Genomic DNA, 21,818 nt, shown 5'->3' with positions numbered 1-21,818 from the left:
CTAAAATGTTATCTTCATGATTGACTAGGAGTATGGAAGGTCATTAAACATAATTTTAAATTTATCCGACATTTCGCGTGCCTTACAGCGTGACAACGGTGACTGAAGACAAAAGGTGTTAAATGTCAAAAAAAAACCACAGCTGTAGAAAATGTTGTATTATCTGTATTTATTTCCCCGGAGTTGGTATCGACTAAAAGATGTAGGGTTTCTGCAGAACAAGTGTGACCACGCACGCTGTGAAGCACGCGAAACGTTGGAGAAATTTAAAATTATGTTTAAATAATACATAACCTCAATCCGTTAAAAAAGTGTTTTCTTTAAGGGCCTGTTTCACAATGTCAGGATAAGTTCCAAATAAGCTATTTGTTACTTATTGGTATGATAAATAGTATTTTTGCGTTTCACGACTGTCAGATAGCGCTATACGTCATGAAATTCGAAGTATCTTATTTGGAACTTTTATCCTTCGAATAATTTATGTGTTGCATAGCTATTTGGCACTTTATACATACATTGTGAAACAGGCCCTTAATGTGTAAAAGTTCTGATAATAACAGACATACTAATTAATAATTTGTCACGATTATAAAAGAGTACATAGAGTGGTAAACATATCATAAATAATTGAGGTTTACAATAGTCACGTGACCTGCAATAAAAACATACAAAATATTACATACCCCTGTCCCTTTGTCCTCCATCCTTAACGAGAGTTCGAACAGTCCCACATCCAACACACACACATAATCCCTATATATGTCTGGGTATTTGTCGTCATCTTGCGGTACTGTTGCGTTTGGCTTCGCATTCGATATATACGCGAGGAAAAGCGTACACTCCTGCGCTAAGAAGCGTAGATATGAAGTATTGGTCTCTGGTATGATATTGCTTGACACACTGAAGTTACCTAACGTCACGACTGTACGTATTGGTAGATATAGGGGTCTGGAATTGCAATTGTTCGAGTTAAATATTGACACTAATTTTGTTTTTTTTTTAATAATAATATTAAGCTTTTATATTCCGAAACTCTGTGATCTGTGGACTTTAATTTGTTTTCACTACAGTATATTTTAAAGTTAGATATAGATATAACATTTATTAGTAATCGCCCACAGAAGCACACAAATAAACTATAATCAAAGAAAAAAATAAAGAAATATCATTTTTAATTTAAAAATACTTTTTTAAGTATGTTACGGAATAACAGATACTTTAGCGATAGTCTTGTAACAACTTGTCCAGAATTTAGGGAATTTCTACACGCTTAATTAATAATTCTTGTATTAATTGGCGACTTGCCCTCTATCTCTTCGACTCTTTCAGAACGAGATCAAATGTTTAGTATTAAAAAATATGCGTTAAAAAGTACCGCATATGTTACCATGGTTACCATTTTTATTTAGAATCTTAACACTCACAAACGCAGTACTTAAAAACATGTTTGTACGAACGCGAATCAGTCCCTACAAGCCCAAAAAACAATATTACATTAATATACTTAATATAATAATATACTAGCAGACTGTCATGTAGTTTTTCAAAACATTTAGAAAAGTAATATTCAATGTAGCTTACGAAAGAATTGAAATCGTTTTAATATTTCTAGAGTAGATTCATTACATAATTGTTCTTTATAATATTAATACAGATTTATGTTTACCTATAGTCCACAGCACAGTCCCATACGTGCACGTGCAATTCCGAGAGTACAGTGGAAGGGATGTATCCGGGCACAGGGTAGTCGAGTACGTCCAGCACGTCCATAAACTGAGTCAGCCACGCGATGCCCTTGTCTCCTCTGTGGCGTAATGTCGCCTGCTCTATGCCAAGGGCAATGCAGATTGTCTGAAAGAAATATTCGTTGGATCTAAAGCTTTAAACTAAAACTGTTTTTATCTGTGTAGCCCTAAAATTAAAGCAACAATTAATCAACTCGATGTATTGGACTGTAATATATACAAAGATGTCCATAATTTTCTTTTGGTTATTGGCTATTTTATCGTTCTTCTCTTCTTTTATCTTTTCTCTACACGGATATGAAAGACCCTTGTTTAACAAACCTCGTTTTTGTTTTTTTTAAACCCTCGAAAAGATTTTACTTCACCAGTTTCTCTTCCGTTCTTCTTTTATTACAATGTATAATAAGGCTAGCCAAATAGATTAATTCAATTTAAAAGCTAAAATTTCTACCCAAATGAGTTTTTACCTTAAGACCAGGTGTATCACTATCAGGTTCAGTCTTCAATGCCATTGTAAACATATCCCTGGGTTCAATGCGGTCCTTTATGAATACGCCCTTATTTGATGGGTATATGGTTTTCTTTAGGTGACATGGCACAGCCGTGCCGAATAACCGGAGGTTAGGTTTTTCTGATGGTATTGTTAAAATAGCTGGAAAAAGTCTAAAGTTAGATATTATAGAAATTAAGTAAATATTTTTTTGAACGCGCTAATTTCAAAGGAATAAATTCTGTCCAGGATAGTCCATATATGGGGTGTGCATCACGTTATCACCTAATTAATAACGTATAATTAACGTAAACGAGTTCAAACTATTTGAAACTTGAAAATAAAGTTTAGGTCGATATCATTTAAATTTACTGCTGCGTTTTGAAGTTTGCGACTGTGCTAGACGATGAACAACGCAACAATAAACAAAGCGCGGTAAAAAGTTAGTTCCAGTTTCAAACGTTGGGCGTTGGCGGCGCAGTCACGTGATAGAAAAGGGGAGGGTACTAGCGAATTGGGCGAAATCGATGTAAGGGACCTCGGACGTCTAAGGAAATATAATACAAACTTTATTTTTAGGTAAAAATTTTATATTTTCTCTTCTAATTTACTTTTCTACTTTAGCCTAGAAGTCAATGAATGTCTAAGAAGGTACGAAAATAAATTACAATATATTACACGTTTATATTGCTATACTTACGTTCGTGGTACAATGCCATTTTTCCTCCCCTCAAACAGAGTTGGGCCGTCTTAGCACGTCCATTTAAACCGCTGACCTGACACATGGACAGTTTCTGCGCTTCCAACACTAATTCACCCATTTGACCGGGAACCACTTGCTTATTGCTATCCTGGAATAGTTGGATTCTATTTAATATATTTTTGGTATTATTTTAGCAAATGCATCGAAAAGTAGTTTTATCTATGCCTTCTTACATAAAAAATGAAATGAGTGCAGACACAAAAGTTTTTATAAACATTTGCTGACGTCAACGGGTGTTAGGTTTTATTATTTAATTTATTAAAAACAATTAAATGCATTTGAAGACAAGACTGACTAGAAGAGAAGCATCAATTAGCCATCCAATTGAAATGTAGATTGACTTTTAGTTTAGACCATAGATAAATTCATATTTTTAATGTTAGTATATAGTATAGGGGTAAAAGGTCCTGAGCAGAGAGAGAAGGAAAAAACGAAGAGCTGTGCATTATGGGTTCATATTACGCCTTTTTTATATAAACTTACCCTGACTGGTGCATAAATACTAAGCAAGCCTTTCCCCACTTTTAGAGTGAGACAGAAGTTGTGGGTATCGCTCTCTTTGTTTTCCGACACGGGCTTTTCAACATTTTTCCTCGTCTTGTGATCGTATGTCGAATAGTACAAGTTCTCTTCCTCAGATGAAGAACTTTCCGAATCCGAATCTATAAGATTATCTTTTGTTATTTGGAAAAAGGAAAAACATATTATCTCTCTTCTTAAGTGCTATTAACTTAACTTTAACATATTCGGGCCTTATGCATATAACTATAATATAACAGTTAATTCATAAAGAATGACTGCGACTGTATTAAATTGGAAATAGCTGTTATATAAAAAGTGTGAAATTATAAATCTGAATGGAAAAGCTGTTTCGTGATCAAATTATCAGAAGTTTTACATCGTAATCATATATGATAATAAACATCTACTTTCCTCTACCGTACGAGCGATTGTTAAAATAATAGATTTTTTAAGTTTTCTTACCATATCCTTTACAAACTCCAAAAGCCGGATGTATAGGACCAGCCATATGCGGAGCAATATCGCAATCGGATAGTCGGGGCTCCCAGAGGAGAAGGTCTGAGTTTATACGATTATAAATTATTTCGTATAGTTGTTTTGACCTATATAATAAAAAAGGATTAAGTAATTAAATACTAAAATTTATATTAACTGGATTGGTATAGATATTCCGGTCTTCTTTATCTCGAAGGACCAAAAATAAGAAAATTTACGAATGACGTTTGAGCTGAGCGTTTTTAAGGCAATTTTTGCCGCGCACTACCACTACGTGGATATAAATAATACTTCAGAACCATTTCGACTTAGAATCCATCAAGGCCGGCAACGCACTTGCGAGCCATTTGGAAATGTGAGTGTGCATGTAGTACTTAACATGAGGTGAGCCTCCTGTCGGTCCATAACACTTATCGTGAAAATAAATTATTAATTATAATATGTAGTTGTTTTCGATAAGTTCAATAATTAATTACAACAATTGGATAAGATTTTGAAGGCACAATATTGATTTTTATTACTGTACAAAACTTACTCCAACTGCAAACTGAGTATGGGCAGGTTGAAATCGAGATGTATGGCTGAGTTTTCAACAGAGCTATTGGTGAATTCAGTCATTTCTTCATCCGTCCCCGGAACTATAAGCTCTTCTTCTTGACCTATAAAAGTACTTGTCTGTTAATACCATGAACGACTTCAAAGCATATTTTAGCAGCAGCAGATAGAAACTTATCTAGTAATTCAAATTTAGTAAATTATACTTCGTTAAAGAGACCTAGCAGAAAATGTTATAATGTATGTTTATATATATTGTCAGTTTTTAACAATACGAATTGGTTCCAAAACCATTTGTTCTATTTCTATTCAAACGTGTAATTAGTACCAAAAATTTCCACGGAGCGCTGCTCAAGTTTTCTATATAAACATACTTGTTACTAGTCTGCGGGTCGAAGGGCGTGGCAGTTATTTATTTATTTATTCAGAAGATTCACAGCACAATACAGAAATATAACATTGTGGGCCAATTACAAATCTTCACAAGTAGTTTTTTTTTATTTTTTTTTATAACAAGAAGGTAAACATTCCATTATGTATTTATTATGTAACTGATAAAATTCTTATTTTCATTTTTAACACATTGTATTAAGACGTAAACTTTTAAAACTTAAACTTTTTGGTAAACTTACTAACTAAACTTTTTGGTTTAACGAACTAATATGTATAATAAAAAAATGTATATACAAATATTGTAAAACCTATTTTAAAAGAGTAAGTGTGCATTGTTCTCCATACGAAACTACCTTTTGGAAGGGGCAACTAGTAGTATACTATAGAATGCTGAATTGTAGAGACTCTGGTGTGAGTCGAGTGCACTTTTGGGGCAAGGGGCAGATGCATTTCCACATCGGACTCAAAAAAGGGACTTATATTTTAAACAGACAGGAGACCTTATTAATTTTACTTAATACCTTTAGATTTAGTGTCATGTTTGCTATTCCCTTGATGAGCCATTTTCTTTCCGCTAAAAGGACTAGGTAGTGCGTTGCGAAGATTGTTCATGATATACATAGACGTCGTCATGGGGTTTGATGTCTTGTCAAAACTGAATTCTTCCACTAATGAGTCAAACTGACTTTTGTTTGCCTCGCGCGGTTGAAATGTGATTGATATCCTGAAAGGAATATTTTTTTTATACATGCTTTATATATAAATTTTATTTCAAAATATCACACCATATCACAACATATTTACTAATTAAAAAGCTAAAAAATTTAACGATTAGTATTAAGTTAATATTTATGAAAAAGAAAATATAACAATAGAGATGTTATTGAAACGAGGATTATTAATATTGTCAAACTGTAAGAATTTTAATATCACAATTTTTGCGATAAATTTATGTATTTACAAATGAAATACGTACATTCTGTATTATCTAACCAAAATCGAAATGATCTGATCAAATACTTACATCGGTAGAGGTGTGGTTGAATTGCCTCTAAGTATATCTCCAAAGGATGCATCGTCCATAGTGCTTTGAGCAACATGAGTTGGAGGCAAATTGTCATTTTCCTATAAACCAAACAAACATTACTTGTTATTAAGCATCTCTATCATATATCTATATATGTCTGATTCATGGACTGTAACTTGACACACTCAATTATAGAAATATAGCGATTATTACGCAAAAAAGTGAAACAAACATATACGGAATTTTAATTGTGTAAATCAAATAATAGTTTCTGGAAGTTATCGCAAAGGCATAACCATTAGGCTTATTAAAAACATTGACGCTACAACCTAATAGGTATTGGTATCAGATTTTATCAGAATACAGTGCCTGAAACAACAGAAAACACTATGGTGCATGGGACAGCAGCAGGGTTGAGGTTTTACTAGCGCGTTGTAATTTCATTTTTCGCTTTAATATAAATTAAAACAATATAATCAATGTATCACCAATTTCTTCAAACGTCTGTTTCGAAGGACCAAAATCAATCTATGCAAAATTTTCGTTAAACTTACGTGGTAGTACAGATCCAATGCAGTGGTCTTTAACGAAATAGTGGTAGGTAGTGGTCGTACGCTTGGCACTTGTTGACTCGTTAAAGTTGTATTTTGACATTTAAACACAAGGTAATCGTTGCGCACACGTCGAGTCTCATGATTAATATTCGGTCGAAGATCTGCTATTGGGAACCTAAACAGAAGATAATAATTCAAATATTTAATCTTAAGGAAACGCTGTTCAGAATGTTATTATAGTTCCAAAGGTATTATATAATTATGATGATTCGTGACAGAAAAATTAACTGTTTAAGCGTAAAGCATTGCTGTTCAGATTCTGTTATAAATTAGTTTCATAGTATAAGTGATAATAATTACGTCTAAGAATCTAAAGATATACAGTACTCGGAGGTTTAGTTTTGCAAGAATTCATTTTAAAACCACAGGTTTAAGGATTAGTAAGAACTTTTACTAAAGCATAAACTTACCTTAGGATAAGATTCAATGTAGGACAATGAAGCGTAAAGTTGAAATGGTTTTGGGGCTGCGCCGGCGCAGGTACACTGTTAGTTGTTTTATTGAAAAACGTTCCTGACATACGCTCTAGTAGCGTCAATTCTATGTCCACGTGGAATGGATTACATTTCATACTAAAAAAAGGATTATTATAATATAGCAGTTATCAATAGTTCATCAAAGAGATTTTAAATACTTACACAACATCTGTAGTGGGATATACCAATTTCTTTTCTCCACCAATTCGCATAAATTTTGATGTTTGTTTGAAATTTACTCTAACATTTGACTTTGGCGATGCCATAGCAGGGTCATCTTCCTCTAAAGAAACATTGAACATTATTTAAAGGAAGATTATAGTTTTGAAATTATATTAAGAAGAAAATCAAGTTAATTAAAATTATGTTTTCCCAATTTTTATTAAGTTCCATATAAAAACCTACATTGTTATTTATGATACCATCCGATATATATTTATGTATTGTTGATTTTTAGGGCATGAGGGTAAAATTTTTAAGGAACGTCACGAACATGTGCAGCGTTTTTATCGAAGAAAAGGGGGAGAGCGATTGAGAATGATTGAGTGAGAAAGGGATAGGGAAAGAGAAGGGAGATCGAGAAAAAATACACGCTATTGGCTGATGTGTGCGTTGAGTACTTACATATTAGAACTTTAGATAGAAATTCTGTCGCATAACGACTTGTGCAGTTAATGAAGATGTTTTATTGTGAATATAGATATACAAATACATGGAGTGATCATATACTGGTACTTGATCGTTTATTAGGGCTTTTAGCTTATAATAATTAATTTACAAAGAAGTTTCCCTTCTGACACGTGTACTTTGCACGCACGCATTTTTTTAAAACTTTTTTTTATATATAGTATGATCAGCATACAAAATATCGTTTGGCTAAGATCTGGGATCTGTATGTAAGATGTTATTAGAACAAACATTATATTACCTTTATCAAAATATATGATATCATAAGTCTGCCTATGAACGCTCTCGTCCTGTCTTTGTACATACAGACATTCTCTTACGAGTACACTTCTTATGGAGGCCTCGCACATTGTCTGACTTCCATGTGACGTCACTTTATCGCTGCCGTCTAAGCTTATTTCTGATGCTAATAACCTAAATAAGAATAATTACTTTAATTAAATTATACCACTGGATGGCTAAAGGCATACAACATATTATTATAAGTGAGAATAGTGTCTTATCTAATTTGGTGAAATGCGAGATTTGCAATTAGCATACCTTTTGCCTTCATTTTGTCAAACAACTGTTATTATAAAGAAAAAAAATCTATTATGTAGAAATACTTAGTAAACACATTAGTTACAGTTATTTAAATTAAATTATAGAATACATTTTATTATAGAATATTTTATAAGCGTCTTAAGATTAAAAATGAATATTTAATGCACTGATAAAACACGTATTATAAATACCTTAGATGATTCAATTCAGTTGCTTTATCCAGGGAATTGTTGATAGAATTTAATTCCCTGTCCTCAATTCTTGCGAATGTTTCGATACGCGCGAAGAATTCGTTGCTGACTTGGTGTAATATTGCAGCTGAAGTTGGCGATACACAACTATCGCCCATGGGCGTTGGTGTTAATATGTCCTGTAAGTTTTGTAGTTTAATATTTATTTATAAAAACACTCCTGCCTTAACAGGTGACCCTAAATTGACAAGAGTGAACAATAAGTGATTAAAATTTACAGACGAAACAGGAAAAAAAATAAACATATGAAATTAATTAGATAAAACAAAATTACATAATAAAGATACAAGAAATTAACTACATTTTAAATTAAATTATAATATTTTTTATCATTTCTCAAATTTTTATTAATTTAATTTTATAAGTACCATAATTATAATTTTACTAACTTAACTATATAATTTAAACTAACTTGATGGTCTAAGATTTCTACAATTGGATTTTTTTACTTAGTCTATGGCTATGTATTTCTTCACGATACGAGCGAGTTTTTACTGGTACAAAGATAAAAAGTTCATTGTTTCATAGCCGGAGATCGAACCTACGGCATTAAGAACGAAAGTTGCATGCTGAAACTAGCAGGCCAACACTACCTTCAAAACACTAGGGGTAAATATGCTGTTTAAAGTCGTTGAAACCATTTCCTTTTATGTATTTTTTTTTAAATTTATGACTATATTATATATACAACCTCCCACGCTGTCATTACCTTATGAAGTAGAACACAAGAAATCGAAGCAATTCTAAGACTGACGTGTGATACTTCAGCTGTTGGGTCGCCATCGATATGCGGAACTGAAATCAAATATTTACATTACAATGTGAATGTGAATACGCAGTATGCGTTCTGTCCCACTCTAACACACTTACGCTACGTCACCGATCACCCCAGACCGATCTGAGACGCATGCGTTCTGTCCCGCTCTAACGCGTATTAGCCGTACCTATATTACGTCACAGTGTGTTAGATTTTTATTTTCATTATGAAATTTCTTGATTCGGTAGCCGCGCTCAAAGCCTAGCTATGTTATAGCTTATAAAGTAAAATATATTAGCATCCCACACTTTTATAATATTAGAGTCGCATCTACAAAAAAACTTATTCTAAACGGGTCCACAGCTATTTTCCATGTTTCAGGAGGTAAGCTGTCGTAAAAACTCGCTCGAATTGAGTTATATTTTTGCGACCCTATTGTTTTTTGATTTTAGATGTATTTATTAGTGTTATGCCGGCGACGTGTGATTAAAATTTATTCTGTGTGTATTTGGTTATTTAATCTTTTTTAAATGAAATTGTATTATGGATTTATACAGCCGCTTAATGTTTATTAATTTTGGTTCAATGAATAGTTCGTCAGTAAGAGTAGGATAAAAAATAGCTATTAAGAAACGTTTTTTAAAAACAGCCCTAGGAATCTGCCTAAAAAAAACATCTGACTATTTCTGAGATCCTTAACCTTATAAAAATCTTTGAATTCAGTTTTGTTTGAAGTATAGAAAATCTGTTCTATGCACCTTTCTTGTTCCTTTTAATCCTTGGCTGTGCACATGGGATGTTAAGACTGGACGTCATACTAGCACTCATGGAACTGACAGATGAGTTGAAGCTCTCTGACATTTGAGCGTCAGACGTCATCGGGTGGAATTTCTCATTGTCACTATCCTCTGAAAATATATATTCAGGCTACAAATTACAGGACAACCTTAACTACAAATTACCCATAGTATGGATTAAATTTTAAACTAAGTAGTTTTAAATACTCCTTCGGCTGGACATTTTTTAAATTTAATGTAGGAAATAAATTTCTTTACAAATCAGTATGACAGCTTGCATATGTTTTGATCTAGTCAAATTTCTTGGGCCTGGGAATTTTACTGTATACAAATGTCAAAATAATTAATAGAATGTCTCGTAAGTACATCTACAACACTTAAATGTTAGTAACAATTTCTTCCTGACGAGGGAGCTATTAATTTATTTAACCAAAGAATTGCAACAAATAAGTAAGAGTAGGATAAAAAATCGCTATTAGGAAACTTTACAAATTCAAATTGAATTGATCATGTTAAAAAGAAACGAACTTTGAACACAGCTCTAGGACAATGGTTAAATTAAAAAAAAAGAAACAAAAAAAATCCAAAAATAATTAAAGCAACAAAACATGCAAAATACATGATACTTACCAACACTAGGTCCGGACCAACCATGTAAAGCTGTGGGTTTAGCTCTCTTTTCCAGGTTACCGAGCAACTGAGCTTCAATTAACTGGAAGTCAGCTGGCTTCATCGGCTTACATTGCATATTGACTCCACTTGGACGCAGGGGTATGTTACTTAAATTAATTTATTCATATAAGTCAATTAAACGCCTTAGTGGCATGGTAGTTAAGTAGATATATTTATTAATAAATAATAAAAAATGATGGCTCTTAAAATAATATTAGTTACAGGATAATTATCTTCATATGTATCATGGGTCAGAATCTTGGAGTAAAAAGAAGTGTTTCTGAGCACTAATCAGTAATCACTCCATGGATTGTTATAAATGTTGATACATAATATATTTCATATTCCCTTTCATTTTATAATATACTTATATATTTATAGGGAAAAAAATAATTATTTTTAAAAGTACTACTTCATATTTGTCATAATTGTATGCACTACTAACACTCCTAAATATATATTTTAATTTACAAAATTACCTGGTATCTTCCAAGTCTGGCTGAATTAATGCATCACACAATTCAAGCATTGTATGCAGTTGCCTGGGAGTTAAAAATACAAGAAATGACCCCAAAAGAACTTTGACCTCCACTTTTGGACCTTCAATTTCTTCTGAATGTTTAATTTTTAGCATTAATTCCTGAGGTCCAGTTAATTTTGCAAATAGTATAGGATCTGGTTGATTTGGTTTTTGAGTCTCTGGAGTGGTTTCTCTAGTATCTCTTCGTTCTTCTACTATATCTCGTATGGGGTCTGAATCTATAGTAGATATAACACTTCTTGCTTCATAGAAAACATCAGAGAGCGTGCTTTGGTAGTTAGGATCTGCTTCTGAAGTGGTTTCTGATCGATCAGCTTGAGTTGATGCTGACTTTTCCATTATCAAACTAGGTGCCATTGTACGTAACTTTGAAGGAAACTCATCTATGTAAAATGTAACACCAGAAAATTGTATTTTTTTATTTGAAAATGTCGCAACAACATATGTTTTGTTTTTCTCAGTTTCAGATGTTTCTGGTACTGTCTCAGAGCCAGCTTCATCATAATAATCTGTGCTGTAAATATACAAATTGATATTTTATTTTTGTATGGGTGAAAAATAAAGAAATGCTTTGCACTAAGAAGCTTTTATACATACTTTTTAATATGTATCTCCAGAGCAATACCTCTGTTACTGTTTTTTGGCACATGTTCAATCCTGATTTTAGTATTAACAAATTTCACCTTCACCCGGCTGAGAACTGAAAAAATATTGTTAAAATATATTATCAATGAAAAGGATCATTTTTGGTAGTATTTGGGTATTATGTGTATTAGCTGAATTACATAGGTACTTAAGACCTATAATTACTTAATTTTGTCATGTTTGTAAAGAAACATTTCCATTGTCAATACCACTGATAAACTGCCTTATTGGAGTAGTGGTCAGACATCTTATCTGAAAAAAAATATTTTCACATGTCTAATAACTAAGAAATTAACATACTTGAATCAATGGCATGTGCAAACATTTCAATGCCCTCCACAGGATTGGTTTCTTGTGGGCCAGTTTCCTCCCTGAGGCATTCTGCAGCCAGTTGCATTGATGATGACATTGAAGACCACATTGATTCCAACATAGAGGACACTAGAATAAATTTGTGACATTACCATGTTTTTTAATTATGAGTACTTATAAAATGTAGAAAGGAGCATAGCATATATAATGACATACCTGGTTCAACTCTGACTTTAGGCTGGACAGTGAGTGAGAGGCCGTTAATTTCAACAACTGAATCATCTTTTAGTAATGTTGACCAGGGCACTGTTACAGTTATTCCTTGCATATGACCATCAACTATTTCCAATGGCCAATTTTGTGAATCACCAAGTTCATTAAGTGCCTAAAAATTTAAACAACAGAAATATACAAATAAATAAATTATAAGAGAGATAAGTTTAAAATTCACTATAGGTCAAACCTATAAGTGTGTGTATTGATACAATTATTAAATTCCTTTCTCTGATGCATATTAAATAACTTTTTATTAAGCAAACTAGATAATACAGCTCTTAAAGTACTATTTAAATTGTATTACATCCTAGAATATTTATTGACATTGAAAACATTTAAGGAAGTCAAAGTAGTTTTATATGTGTATATATTTGTTTTAATGACCTATATATAAGTTAGGGGACCTTGAGAGATCTAAAGGTTTTATTTTAATAAATGAACCCAACTATTGATAGCCAAACCCAAACATTATAAAAGTGGCAAATTTATAAGAACCTTAAACAACATCCATTTGTTTTGAAGATATTAGATATTATAGATATTTCAGTAATTTTCAGGCTCAAACCAAAAATACTGAATAATAGAAAATAATATTGGGTATCCCCAATATTTTCTATCCTAAATTCATTGAAATATGGCCTTAAATTCCATTCATTTACTTAAATTATATTATTGACATCAAATCTGATTTTGATAGCAACATTTTCTTTGTTGCAAAACAATAAAATCGACACGTGCTATAGCAATGCGCACTTATAATTGGCAAGGACGAGCGAGATAAACATTGCACATCTAGCTATCCAAATAACTGGTTAAATACAATGCGATGTAAGAGTAACTTAGGAGAAGTTAAGTACAAGTCAATACATTGAAGATAACATACCTCGCAGTCGAGGCTGACTTCAGATACGGTTCCTGTTCCATTGTATAAATCCACACTCAGCTGATCTAATGTTAGCTTTTCTTCTAAGAAGTTTCCAAGATATCGCTGCAGAAGATATCGACAGGCTCTTTTTTTAATACTTTCGGACCATGGGTACCAAAACATCTTTACAGTTGTAAGATCATTACACTATAATTTTTGCTTTTGTACGTAATGACTATTGTATTGTGATTTGCGTATGATGAACTCTACTGACAGTACGTAAATAAACATTGCTAATTATGTTGCCAGATAAAAAAAATGTGTGACAATTGACATTTATATATTATTGTTATAATATTTGTGACTACTTGTACTTATTTCGAATAATAAATATTAAATAAGTACATAAAATTTTAAACTAATAAAAAAGAGTATATTTTGAAATGCAAACTTAAATGAAATATCGATACAAAACGGAAACTTTGTAACTGGCGGCTATTTAAATCAATCACTAATCGCATGTAAATATTGTCAGCCTGTAGTACATAGCACGTGTGTTAGTCGCATGAAACATTGTCGCCTTAAATTCTGATAATCCAATTCCGAGATCAGAAAAAGCAATACAATCTGTATTGTTTGTTATCAAGTATATGTTTACTTGGGAAACTTTAATTTCACCTAGAAAGAAGACATTAATTTATCGATGGCCATAAATTAGGTACCAACTTAAAAATAGATTACTTAATAGTTTAATTATTATAACTTGTAATCTACACTAATTAGTTTTGCCATCATTTATTTAGCTCAATTTAGACACAGACGAAACTTATGTCCCTTAAAAATATTTCTATATTACAGCTTACTATGGTTCTTAGGATAAAAAAATAAATAAATCGTCTTTTTTGTTAAGTGAGTACTTACTATTACTGCTTTTGTAATAAATATCAATTACTCGATTAAGTCTAACCGTTGGCCATACCTTTTCCTCTATAAAAAGTATACTTCCTGAAACATACACATTATTTTCCTCTAGGTACAGCTCAGTAGAACACTAATCTAAGTACGATGTCGACAATAAACTTAAATCGAAATGTAGCACTGTATTATATTAATTCTATGGTAGAATTGTTTGATATTGCTGGTTATTTTCACTAGGGTCTGAGTCCCGTATGAATTTCGTAGGAGTCAAGCCTAGACCTTTGGGATCGGGCATACCTATATATCTAGACTAGCTAAGATTTCCTGCTTATATATACTTGAACTACTAACCTTTACAAGATCCTAAAGTCATTAAAATTTTGTAATAAGGAAGGCCTATAGCCTGAATACTCCGTGAAAACTTAATCGATGCTGTTCCGTGATAAATAATCACAAATATTAAAACTATATATTTAGCAATTGACATAATTGTAGGATGTCATCCAGCGAAGTGATTTACAAATAGGCTTCGATTCACTAATAGGTATATTGTTTATCATGTAAAGTCCATTCTATAGAAGGTTCCAATACAATTTTGTTTGTAAATATTGAGTTTTCAGGTAACATGGAATTGTGTGAAAATCTATTGTCTCCGTATCGTGTTAGTATAGGTTCATTATAATCAATTAGATAGTTAGAAACATGGCAGATGAGCCTCCTGCCCGTTTGCCCCCTATTCCATTTAAAAAAAAAAACATATCAGGGTTGATCATTAAAAAATAAAACCGAAGCAAAAAGGATTTAATAAACGCATTAAATTTAATTGTAAAGAGAGTGAACATAACGCGCTCCTGCAGCTAAACCGGCGTATGTTTCGGTAACAATCTGTTGAATATATTTTGGAGGGACCAAGAAACCGTAATCATATCCAGGCAGTTCCAGGGTGTAGGTGAATGGGATTCCAACTGCACGTGTCCAATCTCTGGATGTGCCAGACGTGTAGTAGAGTACTTGTGCACTGTTTCCGACTACATAGCTTTGGGCCGTAGGCAATTTTAATTTATCTATTGCTTGAGCCATTTGAACTCCAGTGACTTGCAGCATGAGGCCGTTTGAGGGAAGTGTACCTAAAAAATAGATTCGGTATTTAGTACATTTAAAGAAAAAGGGCCGTACTGTGATATATATCACAATAAGTGATACGTTATCGCTAAACAACATTGAATTGAAACGATTGAATATGAGCTAGTGTCATAACAAAACAGTTATACTGCAATGGTAGGAAATACTTTTGTATGCCCTAAAATTCTATTATATTAATTTAATCAATGTTTTTCTAAAACATATATGTATTATAGTAATGATAGGTACGAGGTAAGATGGGGCAGTGTTATTGTAGTGATTAAGACTTTCCCCCGTGAGCGTGGGCTCAAACCCTATACTTTGTACTGGGATCCGACATATGGAAATTAATATGTTCCAAACTCAAAAATCAACGACAAGCGCTGAAGGGCCCAAAAGTTCGAGATAAATAACGGTCCTTACAGCGATCATGTATGGGATTTACGATTAAATAAAATTTTGATCAACTTGCTTATAAAGAATAGTAATAAAATAAATTCAATCTAAGGTGTTAAGCGTTGAAAAAACTATTACTAGATAACCTACCATTATTTCCCCAAGCATACAAGAACATGTTGCCATAACTGTGAGCGGAAATGTACAAACGGATCCTATCTAAATGTGTCAACACAGCGTCCCTTATGACTCTTGTTTCCGGTTCAGAGAACGCTGAAGGACCTTCATAGATTATAGAACATGGATCAGAGCTGGCGTTCCTGCTTCCAAAGTAATGGTCAAAGTTACGGTTACCATCAACTCCAGGGCATTCGTCACTACCTTCGTGTGCCTTTGAACGCGTTTTACGCCACATACGATCCTGTCATAAATCACTTTTATTAATATAATCGCCTTCAAATAGCGCTACTTCCAAAGCAAAGTGTATATATAACATTATTACCGACATAATTATTATCGTAGTACCTATTATAAATGAATTAATAATCAATTGCATCAGGTTTACAAAATTTTATAGTCCAAATAAATATTTATCTATCTGTTATCAAATGTATATTTTTTATAAATGGAACATGGTCATTATATCACCCTAAAATTATATATTATAATGTCACACACAAATATTTAAAAAAAAAATCAGTTGCGGTACAACCTATTTAGTGATCATTTTTTAAATGTAATAGGCAAGTAGGTGATCAGCCTCCAGTGCCTGACACACGTCGTCGACTTTTTGGGTCTGAGACATTTCGGTTTCCTCACGATGTTTTCCCTCACCTTCTATGCAAATGTTGAGCACTTATTGGCAAACATGGCATACACGCAGAGACTATTATTAAACAAAACAACTATTTAGCAAAACTTGTAACTTTTAACTTAAAACCGATAAAATAAACTTTTTCTAAACAAAAATCGATTTCTTTTTTAATTTTTAATCTGTAATAGTCTTTGGTAAAAAGCTTATGAATAATAGGCGCTGCCTTTAACTGGTAACAATAAAACCTCTCACCTCTTTCATAGAATATTCATAACCATCCGGATTTGCCATAGGGAAAATTATCCAATCTATTTTCTCTACGAGATCTGGGTCTGTCACGTCAACTACCAGCTTATGTATTAAATATAAAGCTACGGGGGGTGTGACCCATTCCCTAGCGTGAACTGCTGCGTCAATGAATACCACTGGTTTATGGAGTTGTTCGAAACGGCTTGTCGAAATTCGGACATATTTAATCTGTTTTCCTTCATAGCTTAAGCCAGAGTTGATAACTGTTAAGACTTCTGGGTATTTCTCAGCGAGGCTGTCTAAGTAGTCGTTTATCTGGAATTTAAGGATTTGTTTCACAATAATAGTAAGAAACCTGATTTTTTTATAGGTTTCTTTATAAAGTTTTTCTATATACGTCTCGTTTCTTATATAAAACTGCCGATACTTTGTACAGGACACCAGTAAACCTTAAAATATGTATACTTTCTCATAATTCATTCTATATATTGGTATAAATAATTTAAATTAATTTCAAAATAAACAGAATTAATAAATTCCGTTGAGTAGCTTTTGAGTTTATCTCAAAGGACAAATAGACGCGGCGGTGGACTTACTTTTATATATAATTATACATACAAGTATGTACAGGCAAAGTTAAACAGAGTTCATAAGAATGGTTTTCGTTCGACCGTTTCTCCGATTTATATTGTTAATCCGACTTCCACTATAAAGTCTTTTCATTTCGTTTAGGACATAAAACTATTCCTCTTAATAATATTATAGAATAGATAAGCTATTGCTGATTCGTAGTAATACTGTTTTATATTACTTACTTCTTGGTAACCGTAGTACTGATCCCATGATATAGAATTGTTGTCACTTCTTGATTTTGCTTTGTTTCTGTTAAGTTGTGTTTCTTCATCTCGTAGAATGCTGTTATAAACATTAGTAGAATAATAACATAAATATTTAGCTTAATTATATATTAAAAACCTCATTGATCTAAGGATTGAAATCCTGGAGCAAGTTACAATACGCTATTCGGATTTTAAAAGACAATTTTTCAATAGATATAATAGATCAGGAAGATGGTGGTATTTAAAAGTGTCGGATAAGTAAATCTGTCGGTTCTCTCGCGCTACTTAGCTCATATTGAACAACTGTACGATCATAGTATGCGGAATATTAAATATATTGCTTTCTCTTTGGTTTGTAGCGATAAGTCTGAAATTTAATTGAAGATTAATTTTCTAACACTTACTTTGCTAAGTTCTCAGCTACTAATGTGTAGTGCATGTTTTTCTCCGTAAAATAATTCAACCATTTTTCTCTTTCTTCCGGTGATAATCTTAGGAGTACTTCAAGTTGACCGGATTTCGAATTTGCTGCCGGCGTGGTTGAGAGGAAGTCGACGTATGCTTCTAATTGAGCAAATTCATCGGAGGGTCCTGCCACTCGGTACAAATGGTGTCTAAACATACATTGTAGATGTATTATATTATTAAAGTACATTAATTAGCGCTATTCATATATAAGCTAGATATTAGGAGGATATTTCATACAAATAATCCTATGAAATTACAAATAAAAGTAATTCAGTTAATTTAATTGCAAGAGAGGTTGCGTTCGAAAGTTCATTAATATAGTAATAAACTAAAAAATTCAAATTTAGAATCATTCAAATAGGTAACACAATTTAGGTCCACGTATGGACGTGGAAAATAAATAAATTAAATGCTTCTAATTTTACATTTACTACCAGTTCTCAAATCAAGGACGGGAAAGAAGAACGGGCAATAAACTCTCCGTCGCTCTTTTTGATCACCAAGTTTTTTGTTTTACACAACGTTTGTAAGGAGCTGCAACCATTATACCACATGATATTTTAAGTAATAATAATAAAATAAAAGCATTTATATAACAACAAATTAATAGGATATTGTAATTACCCTTCATATTTTTCATGTCCACCATATACAGTACCCAGGAGTAGCAACAAACAGATTGCCCATGATGCCATCTTCATCAACTAAATGCTAATGAATATCTATTTGGCCTATTGGCAACTGTTACATATCTACTATGGATTATAGTTATCAAATTTTTATTGCATTTAAAAATATTCGAGAATCGTTTTATTGCATTTATTTACATTATCTATATAATTTACTAATACCTCTTTGGTAATATCACAATCTCATTGCGTCTATAAATGCAGGTTATATTTCACATTTTGGTGCTTTATTAATAATAAAAACAAGATACGTGGGTAACACTAAAAATGTTTACAACTGGTCAGTTAGAAACATGGCTAATAAAAACTTTTTTGAATTTCAATTTTAGAACTCTGGTATCCTAATGTATTGCATCCATTTCTCAAAACAAAAACTCTTGTTAAACGTGGTTCGTTTTTAATCTCAGCCCCAGATTCTATTTATGAACACGTAGTAAACACATTCTTCCACTATCAGTAGGAGGAGAGATAGCAGATCTTACATATTAAATTAATTTGGCTCCAGTGACGTTCTGAGTTACGAAGTATAGTATCTCTCCCTGTATACAATAGGAAGCTTAAAACTAAAAACTAAACCTTATTAGCTTTACACCAATTACAGAAATAATAGCTTCGTTATTAGAGCAGTTCTTTTTTACACTGTTGATTTTGACCTGTTACTGAAATCTCTATCACTGTTCTTTAGGATTGATTATATATATTCATATTCTAATGTATGAAATAGATATGATAATATTTATATTCTATCTATTTTATTTAGTTGTTTTCTGTATTTTGAGCCTAAATTAAAATGATTTTATTTGTATAAATCTGTTTAATTATTCAGTACTTACTTGTGAAGATCGTTTAATTGGTGTACAAAGCTTTATATTTAGTACACAATTGTAATTCCTCCAAATAAAAATAATAATATTTAATATAATTTTTATTCATAATTCATCATGGGATTTATTGGAATGTTTTAATGGCATACGCTTTAGAAAAAATCTATAATTTTTTGGCCATTTAAACAAAATGGAAATTAATTTAATCACAATGGTAAAAATGTATATATTAATATTTTTAAAAAATCGCCATGTTTTGGTGTGAAAGGCCATTATAAAGAGCTACAAACATTCCGACATGACATATCGAAACAAAACAAGCACTAATTAAAAGTATCTAATATGTAGCGGTAGTATTTATATTATTGTATTCGGAAACGCACTGTTCCAAATACAGCGGTTTTGGCTTTTAGAAAAAAAAAATAAAACAGGTTTGCAATTTTTATTTTATCTATAAAATTTTAATTACAAAATCTCGAAATGTATCGCAGCGAATACAACGTAGGTAAGTTTCAGCAACAATATATAATAATGGTTATTCAAAGTCAAAATAACTATATCCTTATATTATCTTTAACAAATTATAGGCAAACAAGTACCTATGAACGTCAGAAAATAATTAAAATTAATCCTAAATTTACATTTACTACCAATTTGCAAGTCAAGGGCGTAGAGTGGGCAAGAAGTACTGGCGAGAAACTTTCCGCCACACTTTTTATCCTGGGGGTATAAAGAAAAAGTAATGTAGCCTGGCAGTTTATTGGCATATATTATGTAAAAATTATGTCGATCGTATGAGACTATTCCATAGATGTTCCAGTTGTTCGGTAGATAACTTGAGCGGTATTTCCGACGATGTAGTTAAGAGCTTGCGGTAATTTTAGAGCGGCCATTGCTAGTATTATATTTAATTAATGTTATATTTAGTGGTCCTTAAAGGCGAGGCCTTGCTACTTTTGATGTCGTTTATATTTATGTTATTATAATTTCACATGACGTAGGTATCGGGTTACATTTCACACAGCTTAGGAGCGTCCTGATAAAGTAAGGAAAATAGAAGAGAAATATTTACCTACTTACATAGATTATTCGAAAAGATACTCAAAATTGTTCAGTGTGCCTCGTACGAAGTCGAATAACCTGCATAATTCGCCAATGTTTCGGGTTTTATCGAACTATGACAACCATTGTCAGGACATTGATTTTTTCCACCTCATGTCAAGAAGTACTTGGAGAAGCGGGAAGACTCTTCTTCTTCTTCTTTTTTATGTAGTAGTTTTAAATTCTTAGTATTATATGTTGCTTTTAAATCTCAAATTTCTGTTTTTTTTATTTATTCTTTTGTTTTTTTTAATGTATCTTTGTCTTTTAATACGCTTGCTTGTTTTCTGTTTTTTATACATAAATTGTTTATCTGTGTACTTAATCTGTTTTGGCTTTCTGTATTGTCTTAGTATTTTGTATTACAATATGTATAAGTATAAGCTTATAATTAAATAATTAGCTTATAATAAAAATTAATTAATTAGATTACTTATAATTAAATAAATAAATATCACTTATTTAAGTTGATTTGGAAATTTTTAAATTTGGCGAGAGATTGGCCCAACTCCCTTCGGGGACTCGAGCCTTCTGGTCTCTAGCCAAAGCTGTCCAAGGGAATTTTTGTCAGCCCTCCATTCCACCATTGCACAGGGAGGATGACTCGCTGGCCCACACTGCGAAGGAGAAGGCCGACCTTTTAGGCTGTCTCTTCGCATCCAACTCGACTTTGGATGACCGAGGGAGATCACCACCGAGCATTTCACGGTGTGATTCTTCGATGCCGGAAGTTAAATTCCGGCAACGTGCTGTCCGTAAAGCATTATCTTCCTTGGACATACATAAGTCGAGCGGGCCGGATACTTGTGCTCCATACTTGTGCTCCTGAGTTGGCTCCGGTCTTAACGCGCCTTTTCCGGTACCTGTACTCGCTTGGCACTGTCCCGGAGTGCTGGAAGATCGCTTCGATACATCCGATCCCTAAAAAAGGCGATCGCTCCGATCCGTCCAACTATCGCCCAATAGCGATAA

At 32.6% G+C, this 21,818-nt stretch overlaps 3 protein-coding genes across 3 annotated transcripts in view; all 3 read right to left on the bottom strand.

Moving 5' to 3' along the window:
• Positions 1-13,713, bottom strand: part of LOC110997534 (autophagy-related protein 2 homolog A) — a 33,675-nt gene extending 19,962 nt beyond the window's left edge. Inside the window, exons 1-22 of the mRNA XM_022265733.2 lie at positions 13,445-13,713; positions 12,502-12,670; positions 12,274-12,414; positions 11,926-12,028; positions 11,267-11,842; positions 10,746-10,894; positions 10,077-10,226; positions 9,271-9,356; positions 8,502-8,680; positions 8,009-8,181; positions 7,243-7,363; positions 7,015-7,176; positions 6,545-6,719; positions 5,988-6,088; positions 5,485-5,687; positions 4,551-4,674; positions 3,983-4,122; positions 3,482-3,660; positions 2,936-3,086; positions 2,213-2,397; positions 1,667-1,851; positions 684-948 (exon numbers count right to left, since the gene is read on the bottom strand). Of these exons, the coding sequence (XP_022121425.2) occupies positions 684-948; positions 1,667-1,851; positions 2,213-2,397; positions 2,936-3,086; positions 3,482-3,660; positions 3,983-4,122; positions 4,551-4,674; positions 5,485-5,687; positions 5,988-6,088; positions 6,545-6,719; positions 7,015-7,176; positions 7,243-7,363; positions 8,009-8,181; positions 8,502-8,680; positions 9,271-9,356; positions 10,077-10,226; positions 10,746-10,894; positions 11,267-11,842; positions 11,926-12,028; positions 12,274-12,414; positions 12,502-12,670; positions 13,445-13,609 (3,882 nt within the window). The 5' untranslated portion in view covers positions 13,610-13,713. The remainder of the gene's footprint in view (positions 1-683; positions 949-1,666; positions 1,852-2,212; positions 2,398-2,935; positions 3,087-3,481; positions 3,661-3,982; positions 4,123-4,550; positions 4,675-5,484; positions 5,688-5,987; positions 6,089-6,544; positions 6,720-7,014; positions 7,177-7,242; positions 7,364-8,008; positions 8,182-8,501; positions 8,681-9,270; positions 9,357-10,076; positions 10,227-10,745; positions 10,895-11,266; positions 11,843-11,925; positions 12,029-12,273; positions 12,415-12,501; positions 12,671-13,444) is intronic.
• A 162-nt stretch (positions 13,714-13,875) lies between these two features.
• LOC110997531 lies at positions 13,876-14,971 on the bottom strand. Its single transcript, XM_045629977.1, has 3 exons — positions 14,936-14,971; positions 14,316-14,477; positions 13,876-14,105 (listed from the first exon to the last, which is right to left on the bottom strand). Exons 1-3 carry the CDS (start codon positions 14,969-14,971, stop codon positions 13,938-13,940), a joined length of 366 nt encoding a protein of 121 aa, XP_045485933.1. The 3' UTR covers positions 13,876-13,937.
• Positions 14,972-15,129: 158 nt separating this feature from the next.
• LOC110997517 (carboxypeptidase B) lies at positions 15,130-18,985 on the bottom strand. The gene is made up of 6 exons (XM_022265708.2): positions 18,857-18,985; positions 18,169-18,378; positions 17,741-17,840; positions 16,929-17,240; positions 16,013-16,283; positions 15,130-15,471 (listed from the first exon to the last, which is right to left on the bottom strand). The coding sequence occupies exons 1-6, from the start codon at positions 18,931-18,933 to the stop codon at positions 15,164-15,166; spliced, it is 1,278 nt and encodes a 425-aa protein (XP_022121400.2). The 5' UTR covers positions 18,934-18,985; the 3' UTR covers positions 15,130-15,163.
• Between the last annotated feature and the right edge of the window lie 2,833 nt (positions 18,986-21,818).

The sequence above is a fragment of the Pieris rapae genome, chromosome 11, assembly GCF_905147795.1.
Source record: "Pieris rapae chromosome 11, ilPieRapa1.1, whole genome shotgun sequence".
NCBI lineage: Eukaryota > Metazoa > Arthropoda > Insecta > Lepidoptera > Pieridae > Pieris > Pieris rapae.
This window is presented reverse-complemented; position numbering and strand designations above follow the sequence as displayed.